At 32.4% G+C, this 23,531-nt stretch overlaps 1 protein-coding gene across 2 annotated transcripts in view; it reads right to left on the bottom strand.

Annotated features, from left to right (window-relative positions):
- LOC111053128 (glutamate decarboxylase) overlaps positions 1–23,531 on the bottom strand; it is a 166,821-nt gene that overhangs the window by 21,357 nt on the left and 121,933 nt on the right. For both annotated transcript variants that reach the window (XM_039443101.1, XM_039443102.1), the window contains exons 4-8: positions 10,730–10,927; positions 8,852–8,970; positions 4,776–4,855; positions 4,003–4,174; positions 2,208–2,275 (exon numbers count right to left, since the gene is read on the bottom strand). In XM_039443101.1, coding sequence (XP_039299035.1) covers positions 2,208–2,275; positions 4,003–4,174; positions 4,776–4,855; positions 8,852–8,970; positions 10,730–10,927 — 637 coding nt within the window. The remainder of the gene's footprint in view (positions 1–2,207; positions 2,276–4,002; positions 4,175–4,775; positions 4,856–8,851; positions 8,971–10,729; positions 10,928–23,531) is intronic.

A 23,531-nucleotide genomic window follows, 5' to 3' on the forward strand; every position in this document is an offset into this window, starting at 1 on the left:
AGAGTCTTTACCTAGATTTTTTGTAAAAAAGTTGTTGGCATTACCTAGAGCCACACCCAATTATATATTACAGAATGATGGAGCTGGATTTAGAATCAATGTATTTATATGTTTTGAAAATGCACATCGAGTATATTGCTAAAACCATGAGTCTCGGCAGGCACAGATTAACAAGAAAATTGGCTGAGAAAATAATTAGATATAAGATATCTTGGTTTAAGGAGTGGATGCGTTTGGATATAGAGTATGAATGTAACTTAGCAGAATGTTTGGTGAATGGAAGTGAATGGAAGAGTGAATTTGAGCGTATGCATGAGAGAATGAAAGAGAAAAATAGACTGAGTTGTTTGCAAAGCGCAACTAATTCACGATTTCACAGCGTTTATCATATTTTAGACATGAGTAGAGGAAAGAGCTATTTGAAATCTGGATTGAACAGGAAAATGATGAGTTCTATTCTAAAAGCTAGAGGTGCATTATTAAATTTGAACTATGGACATGGAAGAGAGGAAGAGCAGTGGATTTGTTCAATGTGCAATATGGGGCAGAGGGAAAATATTAAACATTTCATTGGAGTAAGTCCAATCCTAAGTGGAGTTCGAAGAGCCATTTTGGGGAAAGTTGAATTGAGTGACTCAGAGGTCATTGATTGGCTCAATGGAAGTGATTGGTGGAAGCTGGCACGGTACGTGCAACAAGCAAGCAAAATAAGAGAGTCACTAATCGAAGAATTCAATTATTGAATTGAGTAGGTCCTAATAGTAGTAATTAGTAATTTGGCTATATAGTGGCGAAAGTATGACATTCAATTAAAATCATTCAAGTATTGTTTTTTTTCTGTTTTGTTTTGATGAAGGGAAAAGTTTATTATTTATTCACTATGTATTTTCAATTCATTATTTTAAGAATATTGCATATTATTTTTATTTCTAGGATAACAGTATCATAATTATTATTATCAAATTGTTAACTTTATTTTTAGTTTTGTTGATCGAAGGATATTAATCAGTTAGGATAAAGCATTGTAATAATGATTCAGTAGATACCGACTCCTGACAGACAACCTTCCGGTTATGTCAAATTAGTCTTTTATACAGTTCACTAGGTTTATTAAGAAGTATTTTTTTTGTTTTGAAAATTTTTTGTTCAATATGTTGTATGCTTGATGATTCGTTTGGTTTTGTTTCTTAAATAAAGACGCTTATTATTATTATTATTATTATGTGAACCTCAAAATCAATAAGGTTAGTCAACCTCATCCATAAAGACTCAAATACTTCGATAGTCAAATACTTACACGTGATGTGTTAATTTTTACATACATTCTAGCAAACTCTACTACTACATCCTACATCCGACTATAATATCTATACACTTTCTGTTTGTTGAATTTCATACATCAGGAAAATACCAAACATGCAAATTTATTGGGACCGGATCTCATTCGGATTATTGAATTTTTAATCCATCATACAAACTCAATGACTTGACACTCCTTATAGAACATATTTTCTAGTTGTAGAGGTAACTTTTACAACTTTACTCCATTCCACGATCTTACTGTAATCTCCGATTTCACGTATTTACTATATCTTCAGATTAACAATAATCAGTTCTGGGTTCAGGTATGCTGGACTTCAAGTGAATTCAAAACCATCAGAATGGGATTAGAACAATAATTTTAAAGTTATTTATAGTCCACTCACTGATGTGGATTTGACTCTTTTATATATTTTGATTATATATCTATTTCAGGTAAATTCTCCCTGTCAATAATGTATATCACGTTATCATGCTTTTTTCAAACATATTTTAGTTCATGTGAAAAGTTTTGTTTCTTTGTCGAACAAAGGGAAAAATGACAATTAAATTTAGTTTAATTCAATTATCTTTTGCACTCGTAAGTTACGTTTTTTGTAGTAACACTTTTGACATTATTGAAAGTCAGTCTCTCAACACATGCGTTAAACAATAAGATTTTATGATGAAAAGATTTCTGAGAGAAGTGTTCTGTTAATTGTTTCGTTTGCACTCGTAAGTTACGTTTTTTGTAGTAACACTTTTGACATTATTGAAAGTCAGTCTCTCAACACATGCGTTAAACAATCAGATTTTATGATGAAAAGATTTCTGAGAGAAGTGTTCTGTTAATTGTTTCGTTAATGTTGACGAAGGTTCAAAATACAGATGTCTCTGATCGATCTTACCTTTCAATACCCGTCAATCTTGGATGGCGGTACTTTTTAGAAAAGAGAAGGCCGCCTCCCCAAGCCGCCTGCAGAGAGAAAGAGAGAAACAGCTCACATCAATCAATGTCAATGGTCTCAATAGCGTAATTATAACACAGCCAAATTGACAAGTCATTATTGATAAGGGATTAGAGATCCTTAGTTTATTCAATAAAATTAATATTCCAGATTCAAATACGCCTACACCCAATCGTCATAACTCTGATATTTTATATTGATTATTAACAGAAGAGCTTAGGTAGAGGTAGTCACTGAGTAGATAACGATTAATTGATTGAAGTTGGGGTAGCAAACTGATGCATCAATTATTAAGCAGTAAATTGTAGTAGAAAAGCAAAAAACTATATTTTAAAAAGTGCGGCTATTTGCAGCACGTTTATGCATCTTCAATTGTATTTAATTTAGGTCATTTTGGTGCGGCAATCCGCTGCAAAAATCTTCATCAGTTTGCTGACTGTGGGACCCTACACTTATTAGCTCAGAGGCTTTCCATTTCTTAATAAAATACAGCTTCTGTTTCTCCGTTCCATCTCTTTCCGTATTTTGGAGTTCTTGCCCCTAAATAATAACTTGTCATACTGAGTAACTAAGGCAGTACTATAGTTTTAATTAACTTGGACAAATTTCATTCTGATCTTTATAAGGGTTCAAAAATGACATTGTCAAGTTATATACTTTGAAGGTATGAATTGGACCACTTTAATATTCTGATCTTTATAAGGGCTCAAAATTGATAGTGTCAAGTTATATCCTCTAAAGGTATTTATTTTTCAGAATTTTTGTTCAAAATAGTATACATTTGAGTGAATATAGAGTTTCTCAATGTTTAAGGCAACAAAAAAAAATACTTGAAAAAATATTATTGCTAAAAATCGTTGCTCTTATAAGTTGTTACGGAAAAAAATAAAAGTTAAAAAGTTAATAGCTGGGTCATCCTAAAGAATATTATTTTCGTCTTCAGAGTCCAAGGGCAAAAGTCCTATAATTTCTTCATCATTGGCAGTTTCCAATACTGTGATGCACAGGAGAGATAAACTTTAATAGAGCCATCATATTATATGTTTTTTGATCAGGAATACTTGTCTAACATTAGGATACAACATCTCATGGGGCATAGTTTTAAAACTGACGGGTGTTCATTTTCTTCCAGTTCTTTTATTTCTGAAACTCAAAATATATTCATCATCGCTGATTATTGTCAGAGCAATAATTACCCTTTTCAATCCATTTCCTTTCAATGGCAAGTGGGTATTTGATAATATCAAGTACCGTAAGCAAAAAATTACATATTATGTAATGTTTTGCTCACGGTATTCAATAATCGAGCTGCCTCATGATACGATACAAGGCGTCTTTTCCACATATCTATTGCCATATATTATTGTTTCTCATGTGATATACAAGGCGTTTCTTCCACATATCTATTGCCATATATTATTGTTTCTCATGTGATATAAAGACAGTTTCATTTTTCTTAAACCAAGAAGTTTCATTACTATTTTACATGGTTTCATGTAATAGTTTCAATTGTTTCAAGAATCATAGTTCCATTGCATAGTTAAATTACTTCGATAGTAGTTTTATTCTAAACACAAAATATTTAATTATTTCTTTATTCATTTATTACAATATTAAATTGATTCTATGAATATCCATGATAAAGTTTATGAATATTTATTTGGATATGATATGATATTGATTTTTATATGGAATATACACTATAATAAATATAGTATATATTAACAATACTCACATCGATATGAAGCCACATCTTGTACTTCTGACAGATGTTGGCAATATCCTCAATTGGATCGAATGCTCCAAGCACGGTTGTGCCTGATGTGCAGTTCACGAAGAATGGAATATCGCCTTTCGATTTGCGCTCAATCACAAGTCGCTCCAGCTCTGATGCAATCATTCGGCCTCTGTAAATCACACAACAACCGAAAACTTGTACAATCCAAATTCTCCTATTACGGTGGGTCAAAAAATCATAACATTCTATCTGAAGTAATAGAAGCAACTAGTTTCAAGTAGTGTATGTAATGGAAATGGAAAAATCGAAATAGAATGTATCCAAAGCTCGTTTAGATTTTGTTAAATTTCACAGATTTTGATTGGCTCAATGAAATTTAAACATGTAGAATTACATCTTTAGACTAGTCAACATCAACATCATTTATCAAACATTAAATGTGGAAGCTACGGATGATATAATATTCGATCTTGATAGATAAATGATGTATATTCGTAGTCATTCGATTTTGTATTATGATTAAAATCATTTCAGTTTTCTTCGATGTTGGTAGTTTTAATTCCATTGAGAAACTATATTTTTATGTGAAACTCATACTCACTTAAAATTGCCAGTAATGTTCGTATTAGGATTAATAATGCTATCAATTATTTGTAGCTGAAAACCCTGTCTATTCATTAGGCTCATTCAAAAGGGTAAATGAGCCTAAATAGACCCTCAGTATTTTTTCAAACATTCAAAAATAGTAATTACTGAAAAATAAGGGATACCTTTTGTCACTTGGAACTTCAACGCAGTTGTCAGTTCCCAATCCTCCGACTGAGGCGCAGCTTTTCACTGAATAATGGCACTGAAAACAGAACAAACTGTCACATCCCTCGAACATCACATTTCGTTGAAGCAATAGACGAATACTTCAACCAATATGCACTAAGAGAAAACACAGTACTGAACTGTTATCTCGAATTCAGTTTTTAGTCAACTTCTCCAAATAAAGTAGAATTGACAAAATCGAATAGTGCTTTCTTTCTTTTAGTAAAGAGTTCCACCATGCAAATGCCAACAGATATTAGTCAATATGATACTGGTAGTTTGACCTGGGAGATTTCTTATACTTTATCTAAGTAGGCTCTAAGTATTCTATTCTAAGATACTTATCCAAGTAGGCTCTAGGCTGTAATCATTGTTAGTTTAGAATAGTATATTTCGCACCTAGGGCCGAAAATGAGACTTTTCCGGCTCGAAAAGTCTATTTTATATATATATATATACAGGGTGTCCCAGATAAGGTGTAAACCCCGGCTACCATAGATTCTATATGCAATTTGCAACAAAAAATGTTCAGTAAAATTTTCTCCTATCGACCTTCGTTTTCGAGATATATCGATTTTTCGATATTTTTCAAGTAGGCGTACTTCCAGTCATTAAATCGTCAATATCTCAAGAACCATTGGTCTTAAGTGAATTTTAAGGACATCGTAGAAAAGAAGACAAAATTTCACATTGATTTGAGGTATAAAACATGCCAAAGTCGATTAATGACTAGTATTTTTTAGCGGTCAAAGTTGAAAAAGAGTGATTTTTGAAGTTTTTTTTTGAAAACTTCAGACAAATTTTTCTCGATTTTTTTTTTCAGGGTACGAAATAATTTTTATTGCTCAAAAACTTTCTTTTTTGATTATCTTTCGAATGAGACCAAATACAGGTGTCTAGCTCGAATCCTCGAATCAGAATTTCAGTTTAAATTCGATTTTTTAATTGAAAACGAGACTTATCTTGTTTGAGTGTGAATAATTGTCTACAATTTGATAGCTTTGTGTCGAGTGATTGAGGGCGTAAAAATACTTTTTCTATAGGAAATTTGGCTGAGAAATTCAATGAAACTGGTTAGAAGTTCGTATCTGCAATTGTTATTGAGATACAAGTTGAAAAAAGTTCAAAGTAGAGGAGGAGGAGTTCAAAGAAGGTTGTTGTCGATGAGGGAAGCGACTTCTGTAAAGTCTCTCCGCCTCTTTTGAGTTGTATGCACATTCTGCATATACCAATAGCATGTCTGTATACTCAATTGTGAAGAATTTCATGTTGATAACGATAGGAGAAAATTTTACTGAACATTTTTTGTTGCAAATTGCATGTAGAATCTATAGTAGCCGGGGTTTACACCTTATCTGGGACACTCTGTATATATATACAGAGTGATTCATAATTATGGTAAAATAATTTTATACGTGATAGTAGAGGTAAAAATAAGAGAAAAAGTTCGTATAAACATATATCCATAAACGCTTCATTAACGAGCTATACAGGGTAAAAGATTTCGACCAGAATTCAGTTCCTGTAACCATTCCACTTTGCTTTTGTGTTGAGTGTTAACTTTTTAAAAAATGGCAGGTAATCTTAGACATTATTCATACTCCGAATTAGCTGACATGCATTTAATGTATGGAGTGGGACACTACTGTAATAGTACTGAAGCAAGACGTTTGTATCAAGAGAACTTTCCTAACCGAATATGTCCAAGTTCAAGGTTTTTTGCCACTATTCATCAACGTCTGTCTGAAACAGATTCTTTGATATCCAAAGAGCACATTTTTGCAGGCAGACCCCGATCTACTATGACTGTTGAGTTAGAAGTACAAGTTCTTAATGAAATTTATCAACATCCAGAGAAGAGCACAAGAGAATTATTGTCAGTGCAGTTTAATGTCAATCAATCTATTATTTTGAGGATACTAAAATAGCAAAAATTACATCCATACCTCCTCCAGAAAGTTCATACTCTATTGCCACGAGACTGTATTCCCCGTGCTGGTATATGCCGATGGTTTTTAGTAAAACTTGTTTACCCAAACTTTTTAACAACCGTTTTATTTACCGACGAGGCACACTTTACAAGAACAGCTATCGTTAACGTCCACAACCAATATATTTGGGCAGCTGAGAATCCTCATGCCATCAATCCTAATCTTCCACAACATCAGTTTTCAGTAAACATTTGGGCAGGAATCATAGGAGATCATGTACTTCTGTTTGAGCTTTCTCCCAGGCTTAATGGCATAATCTACTAGTCTTTTGGTATAAGTTTAATGTCATTTAGATATACTACTTTCATATAAAAAAAAACTTTTCATAAAAAACCGAATATTTTATTTGCAATCAGCTACAACCTATGAGTTATTAGTTCTCTCCTCATAAAACAGCAAATTTTTATGGTGTAATGTACTACATAAGAATACATTTTATTCAACTTTTATTTGAATTTAGTTTACACAGCTTACATAATTCTTTTCAGAATTAAATTCTCTACAATTTTTTTTTCGTAAAATTATTTGTTTACTGGTCATTAAAGAAAGTTATTGGGCATCAAACGTAGAAGTCTGTGTTTTTCTACTTAAATTTTTTGCATAATTCAACTTTTTTCTCAAAAACTACTCACACTACAGCTTCCAGACTAGTTTTATTCAATTTTTCAGATATTTTTCCATATGAATCCAGCATAAGTTTTTCAAAAACTAGTCCTCAAACAATTCAGCATCGGTGTATTTCACCAGAGGAACTGAATTCCGGGCGAAATCTTTCACCCTGTATAGCTCGCTAATGAAGCGTTTATGGATATATGTTTATATGAACTTTTTTTCTTATTTTTACCTCTACTATGACCTATTAAAATATTTTACCATAATTATGAATCACCCTGTATATATATATACCACTCACTGCTCGGTTGAGGAAGGAAACTCAGTTACCGAAAATTTCCGTTTCTAATGTAAGTTTCTAAGTGTTTTCAATCTATTTATGTCTTGTGTCTCCTGTTTTAATTTATATATATATATATATATAAATTAAATTTGCGAATAATTATTGTTTATTAAGCACTTCTGAAAGCAAAAGTGGAAGGTCATAGCTCTAGCAAATCTGATGTAATCTGAATATCAGGAAATTGTCCAAGTATTTTTATTTTCTATTCTGATTTGTCTAAATAACCTAAAAGATTATGTTCAATTATGTGGGAGGTTGAGTTTATACTTTTTTATTCTTTCAAATGACAATAAGATAATATTATTATAAATGTTTCAATTATTGAATAATAAACACAAAAATAATGAAAAGTTTTTTGATCAGCTGTTTTAGCACACTTGAAATTTGGCCAATTTGAATGTCAACGTCAACAATGCTTGTTGTCGTCGACTTCGGAAGTTTAGGTTTGAAGTTCTATCCTACTATGAAAATCGAATTTGAATAGTTAATAATATATATCTTATCTGTATTTCATTCATCCAAATAAAATCATAGTATATTATTGCAGAATACTTTATTCAATTCTAGAAGCATAAACTGTTTCCGTTTCATGAACTATTTTGTAAACACGTTCACATCAAATCAGAATCAGCTGACTTCAAGGTTACTTTACAGCCCTAGGGCCGTAAAAATTTTACCGGCCTGGTTGAAAACAATCACTTTCGGCCTCCATATGACGTTTGAAAACCAGCTCATTACATCCATAATATAATATTCTCCAATCATTATAAGTTTAAGTAGAAATTTGTATAATTTTAATGTATGAAATATATTTTCATGCAACTATTATTCAAAAAATTATAAACCAGAAATTTATTGTTTAATATAATATTCTCCAATCATTACAAATTGTAGTGGAAATTCATATAATCTTTCCTCAATATATCAAACATTGATGAATAATATCCTCGTTTTTCAACTTTTCAACGCACTTTATGTGCTGATAGTTTTATTGGGACTTATTGTTATCCAATGCAAAATAAAAACTCTGTTCAAGAAAATAAATTTCGACACAATATATGTAAAATAGAAGTGATTTTACAGTCACCTGATCAGAAGTGAACATGACCAGCTGGCCTTTGATTGAATGAAGACCCTTTTCCTTATATCCAGGGAACATGCGGTGACGAGCAGCCAAGAAAGCATACAGGTTTGAGATCGATCCACCTGAGAGATAACAAAGAAGGAATTCATCATCAGTAAACGCATTAACACGTTTTCTATTTTCAGCTATCAGCATACTTATACGAAGAATTTATCAATCAACACTTTTTCTTAATGGATAATAACACTTTTTCTGATGGAGTCCATATAATGCAAATTTTTCCAAATCAAAGACTAATGGCTATTTATGTGCAGGTTTTATTTTTATCTCGAGAATAAATCGAATAAAAACGGAATTTGAAAAACTAAAATACATGTGACGTGATTTTGCAGGCTTCCCAGAGCTGCATAAAAACCTACAGTGATCATGTTTGTCAGTCAGGTGAAGTGATTTTAACTAGAATAGCGAAAAATGGGTAAAAGTTTGCTGTGTCAAGATTAGCCTTAAAATATATAGCCTAATGAAAAAGCATAATTGATCTTTTCCATCTCATTGAATTTGAAATCACAGTATACTATAGTTTTATGATTTTTGCTGTTATAAAGCTTGGGGATGAATCTACCTACTGGGGATGGGGAATACATTTGCAGTAAAGAAGATAAATGCGTTTTCTCAAGAAAAATTTTGCTCTTTGTAATGAAATTCAGCAACGCTTCTTCTTCTACTGTTAAAAGACAAGTTATTTGGTAGTTTGAAAAATAGAAAGTAGTATGCTTCTTAGAAGAGAAGATATGAGTTGTTGGGACAGTGTTGTGAGAACAGTTTGAAAAATTATTTCCACTTTCTCCTAACAAAGAGACGATCTTAATGTAAGTTCTAGTTTCGACGTCATAGTTCTTCCTATCTTGCGAAGTTGTGCCAACTCGGCCCTACAATATTTCTTGTGTTAGAGAGCTTTCAACCAAGGACGGAGAAGTTATTGGCCAAGTTTGAAGTGGCAGGCTGAGCTCACCTCTTTGTTCGAAACTTGCGCTTGAAAAACCGTTAGGTTTTAATGGAAACTTGAGGCCTTCATCTAGACTCAGTTTTGACTTCTTTGTGCAGAATCTAAGATGCCTAGAACTTCAACTCCAGATGTTTCCGTCATTATTCTTCCCAGTTATCTTGTTTTAATTTATTTTTTGATAACAGCATCTCAAACCAACCCGATGAGGATGAATTTATTGCTCGATTGGTCAAAGCCCAAATTATCAATCCTTGCTACTGCTCCCTCAAAATTTAATTGGTTTTTTCGAAGATAGACTTTTCCTTCCAGATTTTTCAGAATTGTTAATTAAGGCTTCTTAATTAACATTAAAATCCCATTCATTAATATCATGACTATACTCCGAATAAAACAATTCGAGACTAAAAATATTCCTGTTACCACATTGTGCGATGCTACGCTCTTTAAATGCAAGCCCATATGACAGAAAATACTGAATACACTCCTGCATTGACTTTCCTGTCAAATTGAATATTCCATTTTATATGGTCTTGCATAAAAAGGTCGCATTTTTTCACAATCTGGCAACGCAGACAAGTCTTATCTTTTTCTTTCATTCCATTCAAAGTATAGTTTCAGATTGATCTAGGTAAGCCATAGATTTATTTCAAGAATAGGATAGCTTCCAAGTGAATACATAGTTTTTGCAGTTTAAAAATAAGGCAAGATTCATATTATTAACAGATTCAGATTGGTCATAGATTGCAGAGGAGAATTGATTGCTAGTGGATATATTGTTTGGGGAGTCTGATCCCACTGGACGTCAAATGTGCACACAAGTCAAGAAAAAAACAAGTAGTTGAATAAATAGGATATTTTTGATAAGTTTGGCTTACCTGGAGCAAGAATAGAGTCACCGCAATTCCAGCCAATGATCTCTCTCATTTTATGGAGGACAACGGTCTCCATGAGGATGAATACTGGAGCAATTTCGTAGGTGAACATGTTAGTGTTGGCCGTGGCTGTGAGCCATTCGCCAGCCATGGACATCAGGTCAAGACCGCATGATAGTTGATTGAAGAAATGCGGATGACCTATAAGAATTACATTAGTCAATGCACAGAATTGTGGATTACTCAATTCAATTGAAAACTCAATTGAGAGAGTTGGACTCTCAGGAAAATATTTCAATTAGAACTTGTAAAAAAACGAATTACAATATTGGAAAACACACAATACAATGATTGATCTTTGTTTCGATGATTGATATTTGGGTGACAGCCCATATTATTGCCCATTCCATATTATTGTATTACAAGAGTGCATTTTTTCAAGGTTATTGGGCCTGGATCATCTTGGTTTTTCATAACTATTGTCATGAACTTGATTCTTGTCGTATTCACTGTCAGGAAAAATATATGCACCATACTAAAGATTGAGAACGTAATTGATCGGGCATAGTTATTTATTCTTAAGAATTTACGATGTTATGTCTGACAAACGACACAACTTGATAACTTTAGCTGAATCATTTACACTGTATTCTCTGCATTTCTTGACATTTTCGATAGCATACTTATGTCCTGGAGCTATTAAACCATTTCTATTCTTAAAAGCGCGGCCCATCAAATGACGTCATTGTATCTGAAACCAGCCCGGGGTAGTTCACCAAACAACCGCCACTCTAGCGCTAGCGCTAGCTGGCTACTCTGGGTTCACCAACCATCCACCACGCGCTAACTGGCGCTACAGTAGAGTCAACTCGAGGTCATTCAGCCAACGCCGTATCTAGAAATAGATCCTATGTTGCCACATTGAAGCAGCAGTCGCGGTGTTGCCAAATTTCAGCCTCTGTCTCATCAAAACAGTTTCTAGTTCTACATTTCTTGCAGGCTGACCAGTATTTACAACTCCAAGCATACCCAGCTCCATAGTAGATATTATGATGAAGGGGATTGGGGAAGATTATTGAGGGTTTGAGTTAGATTTTATTATATCCCAAACCATCTGACATTATGAAAAAACGAAAAGCATCCTCTATTCTTTGTAAACCGCGAAATCTTGGGGTAGTGTTTTGGAAAATTTTTGTATATTTTTAATTATTAATTTTTGTAGTAGAAAGGATGCTGTAAACAGTGGAATGGACTATTCACGATTTTTCTCATTTTCAGGGTTGAAATTTAGGGGTGAAAAAATGAAATCCTTTGTTGTTTAGATTTCAGAAAAATTCTTTTTGTCATTCAATTCTACTCTTTGACAGGATTTTTCATTTTATGATTAATGGTTAGGGGGTGATTAACAAAATAAGGGTCGTTTTTTCGGAATTCTCTGTTTGATGCAATTTTTTTGGGAATGGTAGATGGTAGTTAATAGATGAGAATTTATTTTTTTTTCAATGGTTGCTGAGGGTTGAAATCGTTAGGGGTTGACCATTTTTAAAACTTTAAATATCTGAATCTTCGAAAAATTATTTTTTCCATCAAGTGTTTTGTATTTTTTTCATTATTAATTTTTGTAGTAGACAGGATGCTGGAAACAGAGGAATGGACTATTTGGGGTTGAAATTTAGGGGTGAAAAAAATGAAATCCTTTGTTGTTTAGATATCAGAAAAATTCTTTTTGTCATTCAATTCTACTCTTTGAGAGGATTTTTTCATTTTATGATTAATGGTTAGGGGGTGGTTAACAAAATAAGGGTCGTTTTTTCGGAATTCTCTGTTTGAGGCAATTTTTTTTTTGAATGGTAGATAGTGGTTAATAGATAAAATTTATAATTTCTTTCAATGGTTGCTGAGGGTTGAAATCGTTAGGGGTTGACCATTTTTAAAACTTTAAATATCTGAATCTTTGAAAAATTATTTTTTCCATCAAGTGTTCAAAGAGATGAAGAAACGTATTTGATGTTTTGTTCTAAAATCACCCCCTACTTAAAGTTAAGAACTTTATTAACATTAAAAACCACTCTTAAAATGGAGTGTTTTTTAAAAATAATTTTCTATTTTATAAGTTGAACTTGGAAATTTTTGGTGTACTTGAACTTTTCAAGCATAACAAGATGATGAAGCATAGAAGATATATTCAAGTATTGCATGATTATAAATTCAAAATGTAATGATATTTCTAGTATTTACTGTATATCTTGTGAATTCCACTTCCATAATAACTAGAAATTTTACAGTTTGCATAAGTATTTTATTTTAGTACATTGTAGGTTTATAGGAATATTAACATAAAAAAATATATTATAATACATATCATATTCATGCTTAAAGTGAGAAACACATGAAATTTTAAATGTTAAATACAATTACCAAAAACTGAATATTATCGAAATGTGTTTGAAGGTTTATAGATTGCTTTTCGCTTTTAATTTACAAGGTTAATTTGTCCAACTATTTCAGTCAATAACGTTTTGATTGAATGAATGAACAATTAAGTTACGTAGAAATTGAATAGAATTATAATATAATAAAAACACTCCAATATGAAGTTAAAATTCAGTCTGTCAATTCTCAGATTAAACTATATAGGAATTGATAAAAAATAAACAAATTTCAAAACAAAAAAATCAACTAGGCTAATAACATAAAAAATACTGCAGTAAAATAGCAAGATGTCAATATATTTGGTGCTTTCACTGTCATTTTATAATTGCCCACGCTTTCTCCTCTTTTCACTGAGATTAAATCATATTTATCACAGATATATAATGATATTTTTTCACATTATATCAACACTGGAATCAAGCAATTCAACTGTTCATATAACAAGTATTATATTATGCAAATAAGAACACGTTACAATAAGAGCTGATTAAATGGAATAAATAAATAATAATAATAATAATACTGTTTAGTTTTCGGGAACTGCATTATCTGTGTTCGAGGGAGAACAAAAAAATTTTACAGGTCATTTAGATAAGAGTTCTGGAATGTCAACAGAACCAGCCTTGAGACAGCTCGTCGTCCCCCCCACCACCATTGCAGTCTGTTTGCACAGAATAAAAAATCGAAAACGGCTCTGACGATTTCCTTCAAATATATACGATGGATAGCTATTTATAAGCCCTATCAACTGACATGTGTCTCATTTCTGGTAAAATTGCAGGAGTTCCGTAATATTCTTGAGAAAAATGGCAGCTAATAACTAAAGAAACATGTTTTTCACGATTTTCTCAAAAATGACTTGACCGATTTTTTTTAAATTCATACCCTGTATTATCAGCTCTATCAACTGGCATGAGTCTTTTTTCTGGGAAAATAATGGGGGGTCCACCCCATCTTTGAGAAATTGACATTGTAACCTCATTCTCGTGCATGAGGTAGGTAGGTAGAGCAGTTTATAAAAATCTGGTGTGGTACACTCACACAACTTTCCTTGCTCATATTCGAAACTACGATCAGACTTTTGTATATGTGTATATATAATTGTTTTCAGAGTACTTTTTCCTTCGTGTAAATTGTGAAATTCAATGATTTTTTTAGTCGTCATTTTTTTAAAGTCGTCAAAACAGCTGTTCTACAGATGAAATATCTCGACTATGTGTTCTTTTTATGAATACTGCTCTACCTACCTACCTCATGCACGAGAAGGAGGTTACAAAGTCCATTTCTCAAGGATGGGGTGGACCCCCCATTAGTTTCCCAGAAAGGAGACTCATGCCAGTTAATAGAGCTGATAAATAACTATACAGAGTATGAATTTGAAAAAAATCGGTCAAGTTATTTTGAAAAAATCGTGAAAAACATGGTTTTTTAGTAATTATCCGCCATTTTTCTCAAGAATATTACGGAGCTCCTGCAATTTTCCCAGAAATGAGACTCATTTCAGTTGATAGGGCTTATAAATAGCTATCCATGGTATAAATTTGAAGAAAATCGTTAGAGCCGTTTTTGAGAAAACCAAGAATAACATGGCTTTTTAGTCATTATCCGCAATTTTTCTCAAGAATATTGCGGAGCTCATGGAATTTTCCCAGAAATGAGACTCATGCCAGTTGATAGTGCTTATGAATATCTATCCATGGTATGAATTTGAAGTAAATCGTTAGAGCAGTTTTCGAGAAAACGGTGAAAAACATGGATTTTTAGTCATTATCCGCCATTTTTCTCAAGAATATTACGGAGCTCCTGAAATTTTCCCAGAAATGAAACTTATGCAAGTTGATAGGGCTTAAAAATAGCTATCCATGGTATAAATTTGAAGAAAATCGTTGGAGCCGTTTTCGAGAAAACCGTGAAAAACATGGTTTTTTAGTCATTTTCCGCCATTTTTCTCAAGAATATTACGGAGCTCCTGAAATTTTCCCAGAAATGAGACTTATGCTAGTTGATAGGGCTTATAAATAGCTATCCATGATATAAATTTGAAGAAAATCGTTAGAGCCATTTTCGAGAAAAACGTGAAAAACATGGTTTTTTAGTAATTATCCGCCATTTTTTCCGCCATCTTGAATTGAATTTTATTGAATTTCTTATTGTCGGGTCCTCATGGTATAGGGACCTTAAGTTTAAAATTTCAAGTCGATCGGTTAATTAGGAATGAAGTTATCGTGTTCACAGACATACACACACACACACATACACACATACACACACACAGACCAATACCCAAAAATCATGTTTTTGGACTCAGGGGACCTTGAAACGTATAGAAAACTTGAAATTGGGGTACCTTAATTTTTTTTGGAAAGCAATACTTTCCTTACCTATGGGCAAGGAAAGTAAAAAGAACACAGTCGAGATATTTCATCTGTAGAACAGCTGTTTTGACGACTTTTAAAATCATCGAATTTCACAATTTACACAAAGGAAAAAGTACTCTAAAAACAATAATAATTATATAGTAGTTCATCAATAGCTGGGATCAACAAAAAAATACAGAACGATTGAAAAATTCAGCAACTGCAAGCCACATGATTGTATAATAGTAAAAATGACAACCTCGCCTCGAATAATCCAAGCAGTGTTTCATTACAGCCTTATTTCTAGAGGCAATCAGCTGCTCACGTTTGAAATAATTCAGTCAAATATCTCGTAAATTGCCAGCTTTTAGCATACAATTTGGTACACAATGCATATCATGCAGCCGCTCTCCGAACTTTAAAAATCCTTGGAGACCAAAATACGATCTTCCGACTACTTTTGACAATTAAAAAAATAATTTCAATTATTTCTGAAAAACTTTCTCGCTTTCACCACCCATTTATCTTTTGAAACAAAAGAGGTTTCCAGCATGTCGAAAATTTCATGTTTTCTGCTTGAAATGTCTCGACATTGACGAACATAATTAGTAATTAAAAAACTAGTAGTTCTGCGAACAGTAGACCTCGCTCATAAATACAACTTTCAATCTATAATGAAAAGGGCCAGTACAATAAGTACAGAATATTTTGAAGATTTAGTCATGTCATCTATTATTTTCTCCATTGAAAGTGCTAGAGCCACTGGACTTATCAAGGAGGTACCTTTATAATTATCAAATACATAGGTACAAATTTTACCTTTTAAATGAAAAAAGACTAAGAAATTGTCAAAAAACCAGATTCATTGATACTTAGAAAGACCGGTTTCGTTCTTTATCAAAGTTTATCAGAGATTGACAATGGTGCAATCACCGAAACCGGTTTTTCTAAGTATCAATAAATATGTGTTTTTTTGACAATTTCTTAGTCTTCTCCATTCAATATGAATAATTACCACAATATCAACTTCTCAACTACACAAAAAGAAAAACAAAATTAACCTTTACACCTTTACATACTAATTTTTTTCTACAACTGCAGTATTGGACTCCAATACAATAAAGATTTTTAAAGAATGATTTATCAAATCAATTTGATAAATCAATTTTATAATTATGATAAGATGATTCAATTCAATTATTCTATCTAATCATAATAATTCATTTATTAGTCGAAACTAAGACCTCAGCTTCGCTTAGGTCAATAAATGAAAAATCGAAGTTATAGTTTGTTAAATCATGCGTAAGGAAAAACTCACATGTAAGAATGTTAGAGATTTCCAAACATTTTTGTGCAGACGGTAAAATATCTTGAACTGCTATCAAAATACAAGCAATATAGATGTACAGATATAGTAGTATTATACAAAAATATTACAGATTATACAGATCGCGTTTGTTGACCAATGAAACTGACTCACTCATTTTCATCATTTTTGAGCATATAAGAGGATAAAATTGTAACAGGATAAAATTTTTAAAAATATAGATATACAGATATAGTAGTATTATACAAAATTATTGCAGATTATACAGATCGCGTTTGTTGACCAATGAAACTGACTCACTCATTTTCATTATTTTTTTTCATCATTTAATCCCTCATTTTTGTTTTTTCGCTTGAGCCAGCAAAATGTACTCCGGTTCACGAATTGGCAAACTTCTTCGCTGTCTTGGATCGATGAGTTCGGGAAGTAAACATTTCATATAAAATGTTTCTAGTTTTTCTTTCATGTTCTCTTTCCAAAACTCATCATCCCGTTCAATCTCAAAAGTTTTGAGCCCTTTTGGAGTCCAAATGACAAGAATACAGTACTTTCTTTTTGTTATATATGTAGCTGCCCTTGTATTTGATAAAAATAAGAGTGACTTGATTTAATTTGAATTTAATTTAAATTCCTATAATTTTCTTCCAATTGAGCAACTATTATTGTAAGGAACTGTAAATCACTTCACTCGTGGACGCAGCAGAAGACTAGAGTGAACAACCAAACATAACCCAGAAGAAATATTCAGATTTGACATTATGTGAAATTTGAGTTCCCTCCAAAATGAGAGTGAGCAAGCGACCGCGCGTGCTACTATCTTACGGCAGTCTGCTGAACTACTACGACAAACCAACCGTCACACTCAGTGGTCCTTTCAGACAAGTCATGCATTACTTTTGGAATCTCTCACGTCTACAGTTTACATCGGATCTTGTTGAAAAAAATTGCATTGGATGAAGAATTTAATTTAGCAAGGCATGTGTTTTTTCAAATTTCAAATATTCCTTCCAAAACCCTAGAAAAAAATTTTAAACTCTGAAAAGTTTATTTTTGATTTAATTATAGGAAGTAGTTTTAAAATAAAAAAAGTAACAAATACATGCTTTGAAGAATTTTATTCTGTTTCCAATGATGTATAATACGTAAATTTCCGTCCATAAATAACGACGCTAAACGTTCCAAAAGATAACATTGATCTTATGGGACATTCAATCCAATATGGCGGTAGATGACCCGCACTCTTAACAGAGACTAACCAATGTAAGACCATTCATAACTCCTAGAAAATGTATTGATTAAAATCTGACCTATTTGTTGTGATTTCAATTTCAATTTTTCAATTTCAATTTATTTATTTCAATTTTCACAATATTACATTTCACCAAGTACATATAATTATAATAACCTCTCTAGCTATTTAGCTATTTGAGAGGTATACAGTTAGAAAATTTACAGACAATAATTATTTTAAAACAATTTGACATTTCCAATGAACACAAAGTCAACAAAAGAAGTTCGAAAACAGTTCAGTACAGATTGTCGGTACACTTTTTTAGCATCCCACTTTGTCACAGTATTCTGATCACAGATATCCATACAGAAGGCATTTGCTGCCAACTTGATTTTCATCGTCTCAGCCACAAATTAATACACACAGGTTACAACCAAGATTTATCTAGTTACTCTTGCTAAAACTCATTTTGATCTTTTTCATAATAATAATTATTATAACCTTTCTTTCATCAGAGTATAAACATTACAAGAAATAAACTCAACAAAAAACATTTTTTTTCTACTATTTTCAATTTTGAACCCTTAATTGCTCAAATTATACATCGTATTTTTATGTGTTTCCATTTAATCTTGTTGAATATGACTTTATTATCTAACAAACAAATCTACTTATACCAGGCTCAATTCAGTGTTTATAAATAATATGGAAGTTATTCATATAGTTGGTAGCATGAAAATTATTTATAATAATCTGGAAGTAAACTTCTAGCTTTAAATGCGTTTTGAACCATAGCCAACTTATTATAACATTGAATCAAGTATTCTAACCTCATTAACATTTACAACGGGTAAGTCATTTAATAATTTCAATCAGAATAATCTAAAGTTATGCTAGCTATTTTTCCTATTCGTTATTAATTCTCATAAAATATGCCTTTAATTTCCTTTTAGCTTCACCTTTCCTTTCCAAATTTCTTAATTCTATGGGGAGAGAGTTCAATAAATCGGGTATTCTATTATTAGGTAAGTTTTTCCCATAAACATTATTATATCTCTGCGTTCTGTAATTTCTTTGTCGCAGCCGATAAACAATTTCATTCAATACTCTATATTCCTCTTTAAAATAGTTCCTTGACAAGTCATGGTACTTGGCTAATAAATCAAATGATAAAATTTCCAGCAGATTTCTTTCAATTCTATTAAACAACGTTTGAACAATTCTTCTCATAGTCCTCTCCAATGGCAATTTTACGTATTGAGGGGCTAGGGAGTACACTGTTATTCCATAATTAATAATACTCTGTATCATTGAGAAGTATATAATTCTTTTGGTATTCACTGGAAAGTAATGACTAATTCTAGAACACTTGTAAAGCGCCACCTTCATTATTCTTGTCATTATATCAATATGTGTTTTGAATCTCATATGTAAATCAAAGTTTATACCCAGATGTTTAATACTATCATTAACTGGAAGGCGTTGACAGTTGCATACTACTCTATTCTCTCTTAAGCATTCTGTTTTATGACATACCACGTTGAACAAGTTAAAAGCATTTACAGTTATTCTATGGTTCTTAAATATAATCATTTGAGTTTTCTGATTATAAAAATATTTCACTACCATATTTAGATCCTGCTGCATGTTTCTCAAGCCCATTTGTAAATCACTATCCATGACATAGAGTAAATTATCATCTGCATATTGTAGTATACTACCCTTGAATGCTAGACTAGCCAAATCGTTGACATAAATATTGAAGAGTGTCGGCGAGATTATACTACCTTGAATTAATCCGCATGTCTGATTATAACCACTACTAATTGATCTACCTATAATGACGTGCAATCTCCTATCACTAAAATAGTCCTCAAATATCCTAAGAAATTTTCCACTAATGCCTATCAATTTTAGTTTGGATAGCATGATCTTATAATTCACCAAGTCGAATGCCTTACTCAAATCTGTTGCCACCGCTATTACAAACTTATTATCATTCAGTGCACCATTGATGTCATTTGTCATTTTTTCTAATAAGTCAATAGTAGATTTCTTATTAACAAATCCGTATTGTGAATTATTCAAAATATTATGTTTGTCTAAGTATTGTTGCAACTGCATACATAAGTAGTGCTCTAAAATTTTCATTATAACAGATACTGAGCCTACTGGCCTATAGCTTTCTAAATTTTTTCGAGAACCCTTTTCAAAAATAGGTCTAAGGTAAGTTACTTTCAATAAAGGTGGTATATTCCCAGTATCAACAATTCGCTTAATTAAATGCATCAAAATCAATTTCAAATAATATAAGTTGGACTTTATATCCTGCGGTCTAATTTTATCAGGGTCTGCAGAAGATTTGTAATTAAGCTTATTTACTGCTTTGATTAATAATTCTTGATTAATTTTTCTCAGATTCATGCTCATTTTATTGCCAATAGTATAATTGCCTTCCTCAAATTGTGCCGCCAAGTCAAATGGCTCTCCATTCATCTCATGATTTATTTTTTCAACACTTTCTTTGAAACAAAAATTAAACCCTTCTAGTAGATTAGACATTTGATGCTCATCATTAATCTGGAAACTACTCTTAATTGAATCTAAAATAGTAGGTTTACTTTTCTTATTTATAAACTGATTAAAAACGAATGGGAAGCGGTTGGCTGTCAATTATCAAGTCGCAAGAGAGGGAATCAAGCGGTTTGCTCCACAATTCATTCATTATCTTTAAGATATATTCTATCTATTTTTCATCAGAGTACATGTATTAGAGATTGAAATCGGACCATGTATCGTCATGTAGATTATTTATCTTGCCATTTTCGTGAAAATCGATGCTGAGTAATCGTTGACCAACTTCGGTTAGCTCCGTGATTGGGCTGTAAAGCTACGTGGATCTATCCTATTTGTTAGAACAATCGTTCAGACAACATTCAAATATCACTCTGGTCTCCGCCAGGTTCATTATCTCTGATGAACTGCCAGGAAACTTTTATTTTATTGCAGATGTGGCGACAGCCATATGCAATGAACAAATAATGATTGTTTGACTCATTGATGAATAAGAAGCTCGAAATTTAATAACTCATTAGTCATAGACCCACCGAAAAACGATGTAATTCAATCTAGTACGGTATTATTTTCTATTGCGGATGATGCCCTTATGAGCTTTCAGCTTGTGCGTGGGTGATGAAAAGTGCGTGAGTGTTTTGATGAGATAATTAAACGTCCTTGCCTACCGGCGGGATTCGAACCCACGACCAGGTAGTGCTAGCAGATCGGTGGGTGCAACGACTTCTACTGAAAATTTTTGTTTTGTTTATCTGCCTCTATTTTGTCTCGGATAGTTCTGTTAGCATGATCTATCAAGAAATGAATTCTTTGGAAAATTCCCTCTTTATAGGCTGCTAGGAATCTGCATTTTCTTATTCGCCCCATTATATAATGCTAAGAAATTAAAAAATATTTGAATTAAATTTTTGAGCTATAGGCATAAGAAGTCATACAAGCTATCATGAGAAGCAAGCTGAAATCCTGAAATGCTTGTCGCTTCTTACTGGTAACAGCAAATGCTGTGTAAGGAGTAGCAGAAATAAGATATGGAGAAAATATCATTCGAGGAAAAGATCGTTTTACAGAATAGTGGAAAATGGATAAGATAGTCCAAGATTGATTTGAATTACATACAAGGTTTCAAGAAAGCTTTTTAATTTTACATAGTAGAATCGTAAACATGAATTTGGAAAATTGAAATGGAGCTTGGATAACCTTCTAATTGAACCCTTAAGAGTAGCATTGAGAAATTGTTCATAGTTTGAAATAAATAGATTGATTATGTTTTTCAAGAAAACTTCTCAGTCTTAATAAACTTCAAACCTTTGAAATCACTTTCCACGAATAGCAAAATATGAAAAAATGAATATTATGACACAAGGGAAAATTATATTATATAATGAACTACATGGCAGTAAAACTGCTGCATAGTACTTGAATATGATTGTAGATCCTTAATCATGAAAGAGGACGGTTTCAAAAAAAAGAACACCCTGCTCTCAGTTACTTCTCTAAATAACTATACAGTATTTGTATACGGTGGTACTATATTTTCGTGCGATAGCAAAACCAAAAAAAGGAAATGGTTTTCTTCCAGTTCACGAGAAGAAGGAAGGCATAGAAAAGAGTAGAGGACCTGGGAAAATGACAAGCCTTCTAGCTGTCTAGCCTTCTGTGGCTCCGAACAAAAATGAAAAGACCCTCCAGAGAGACAGGCTAATCCTCTCATTCTCTCACCCTACGTCGATGTCCTGTCAATGTGAGAGCTTCCCTTTTTAGAGGCGGGTAGGCGAGAGCTTTCAACCTTTCTATTACTGTCGATAAGAAGAAGAATGAGATGCACATGTTAACAGGCAGCATGCTTATCATCATATTTGAGAAACCCGAAAGTTTGGGTTTCTTTGGTATGGAAAAAAAATTTGCTAGAAAATGATCGAAAAGTTCCTGAAAGTTTGTTCCAAGCTTAAAAGATTGAGAGTGATTCTTCATGACGAACATTCAAGGCATTGTGGAAATTATTATAGGCCCTATTAATATAATTGAATAATAGTTTATGCAACGATATATTCCAAGTCTCTTTAAAGCAAGAGTTGAGACACAAATGCTGGTGGCGTTTAAATATATCACGATTGCCTTAAAGGCAAAATAACACTTTAGCATACACTATTTTATCAACGAACACTTGAATACAGCGATCAAAGTATAACATGCTCTATTTTTGATTCCTATAGGCAAGGGCAATGACCAACCACAATTCGGCTGCAAACATTATAGTAGCAGTAGGGTAGGTGATTATTTTTTAATCTCATATACAGTATTTTTTTGCCAGTTGGAAAATACGATGTGAATGAATTAAAAACAATCAAATGTTTAGTCTATTGCAAAGTTAAGGATTGAGGCTATATTCAAACTTACCTAACAGATTATTTGAAAAGCAAACCTAAAAAAACTGTCAAATGAATTATTAAGTTAGAGTTAGAGATTGATCGAATCAAATCAAATCAAAAAATAATAGTTTAATCATGCAAAATATCGTATTTAATCTCACATGAAAAATGGAACTGGAATTGAACCAAAGAATGACTTAATTGTGTGGAATGATTTTCTATTTGACACAGAGTAAATAACAGTGTTTCTGAAAATATCAGCTGCCAAGTAGTCAGAATATCGAATAATTATAAGATATATTTAAAAAATATACCGAACGCTTAGCTTATTGGAATTTTATAGTATTAAATTTATTTCAAACTTGATTGGCAATTGATGTTCTTCGGGAATTTATCTCCCGAGGAAGATCAATTCTCATTGTGATTTATTATCTGCATTCACTCACAGTCAAGGGCTTTGAGTATGGGTTTGAACTTTCAGGTGGTTTTCTTACTTATTCACTCCATTGCAGGG

This window comes from Nilaparvata lugens, chromosome X (assembly GCF_014356525.2).
Source record: "Nilaparvata lugens isolate BPH chromosome X, ASM1435652v1, whole genome shotgun sequence".
In the NCBI taxonomy this organism is placed as follows: Eukaryota; Metazoa; Arthropoda; class Insecta; order Hemiptera; family Delphacidae; genus Nilaparvata; species Nilaparvata lugens.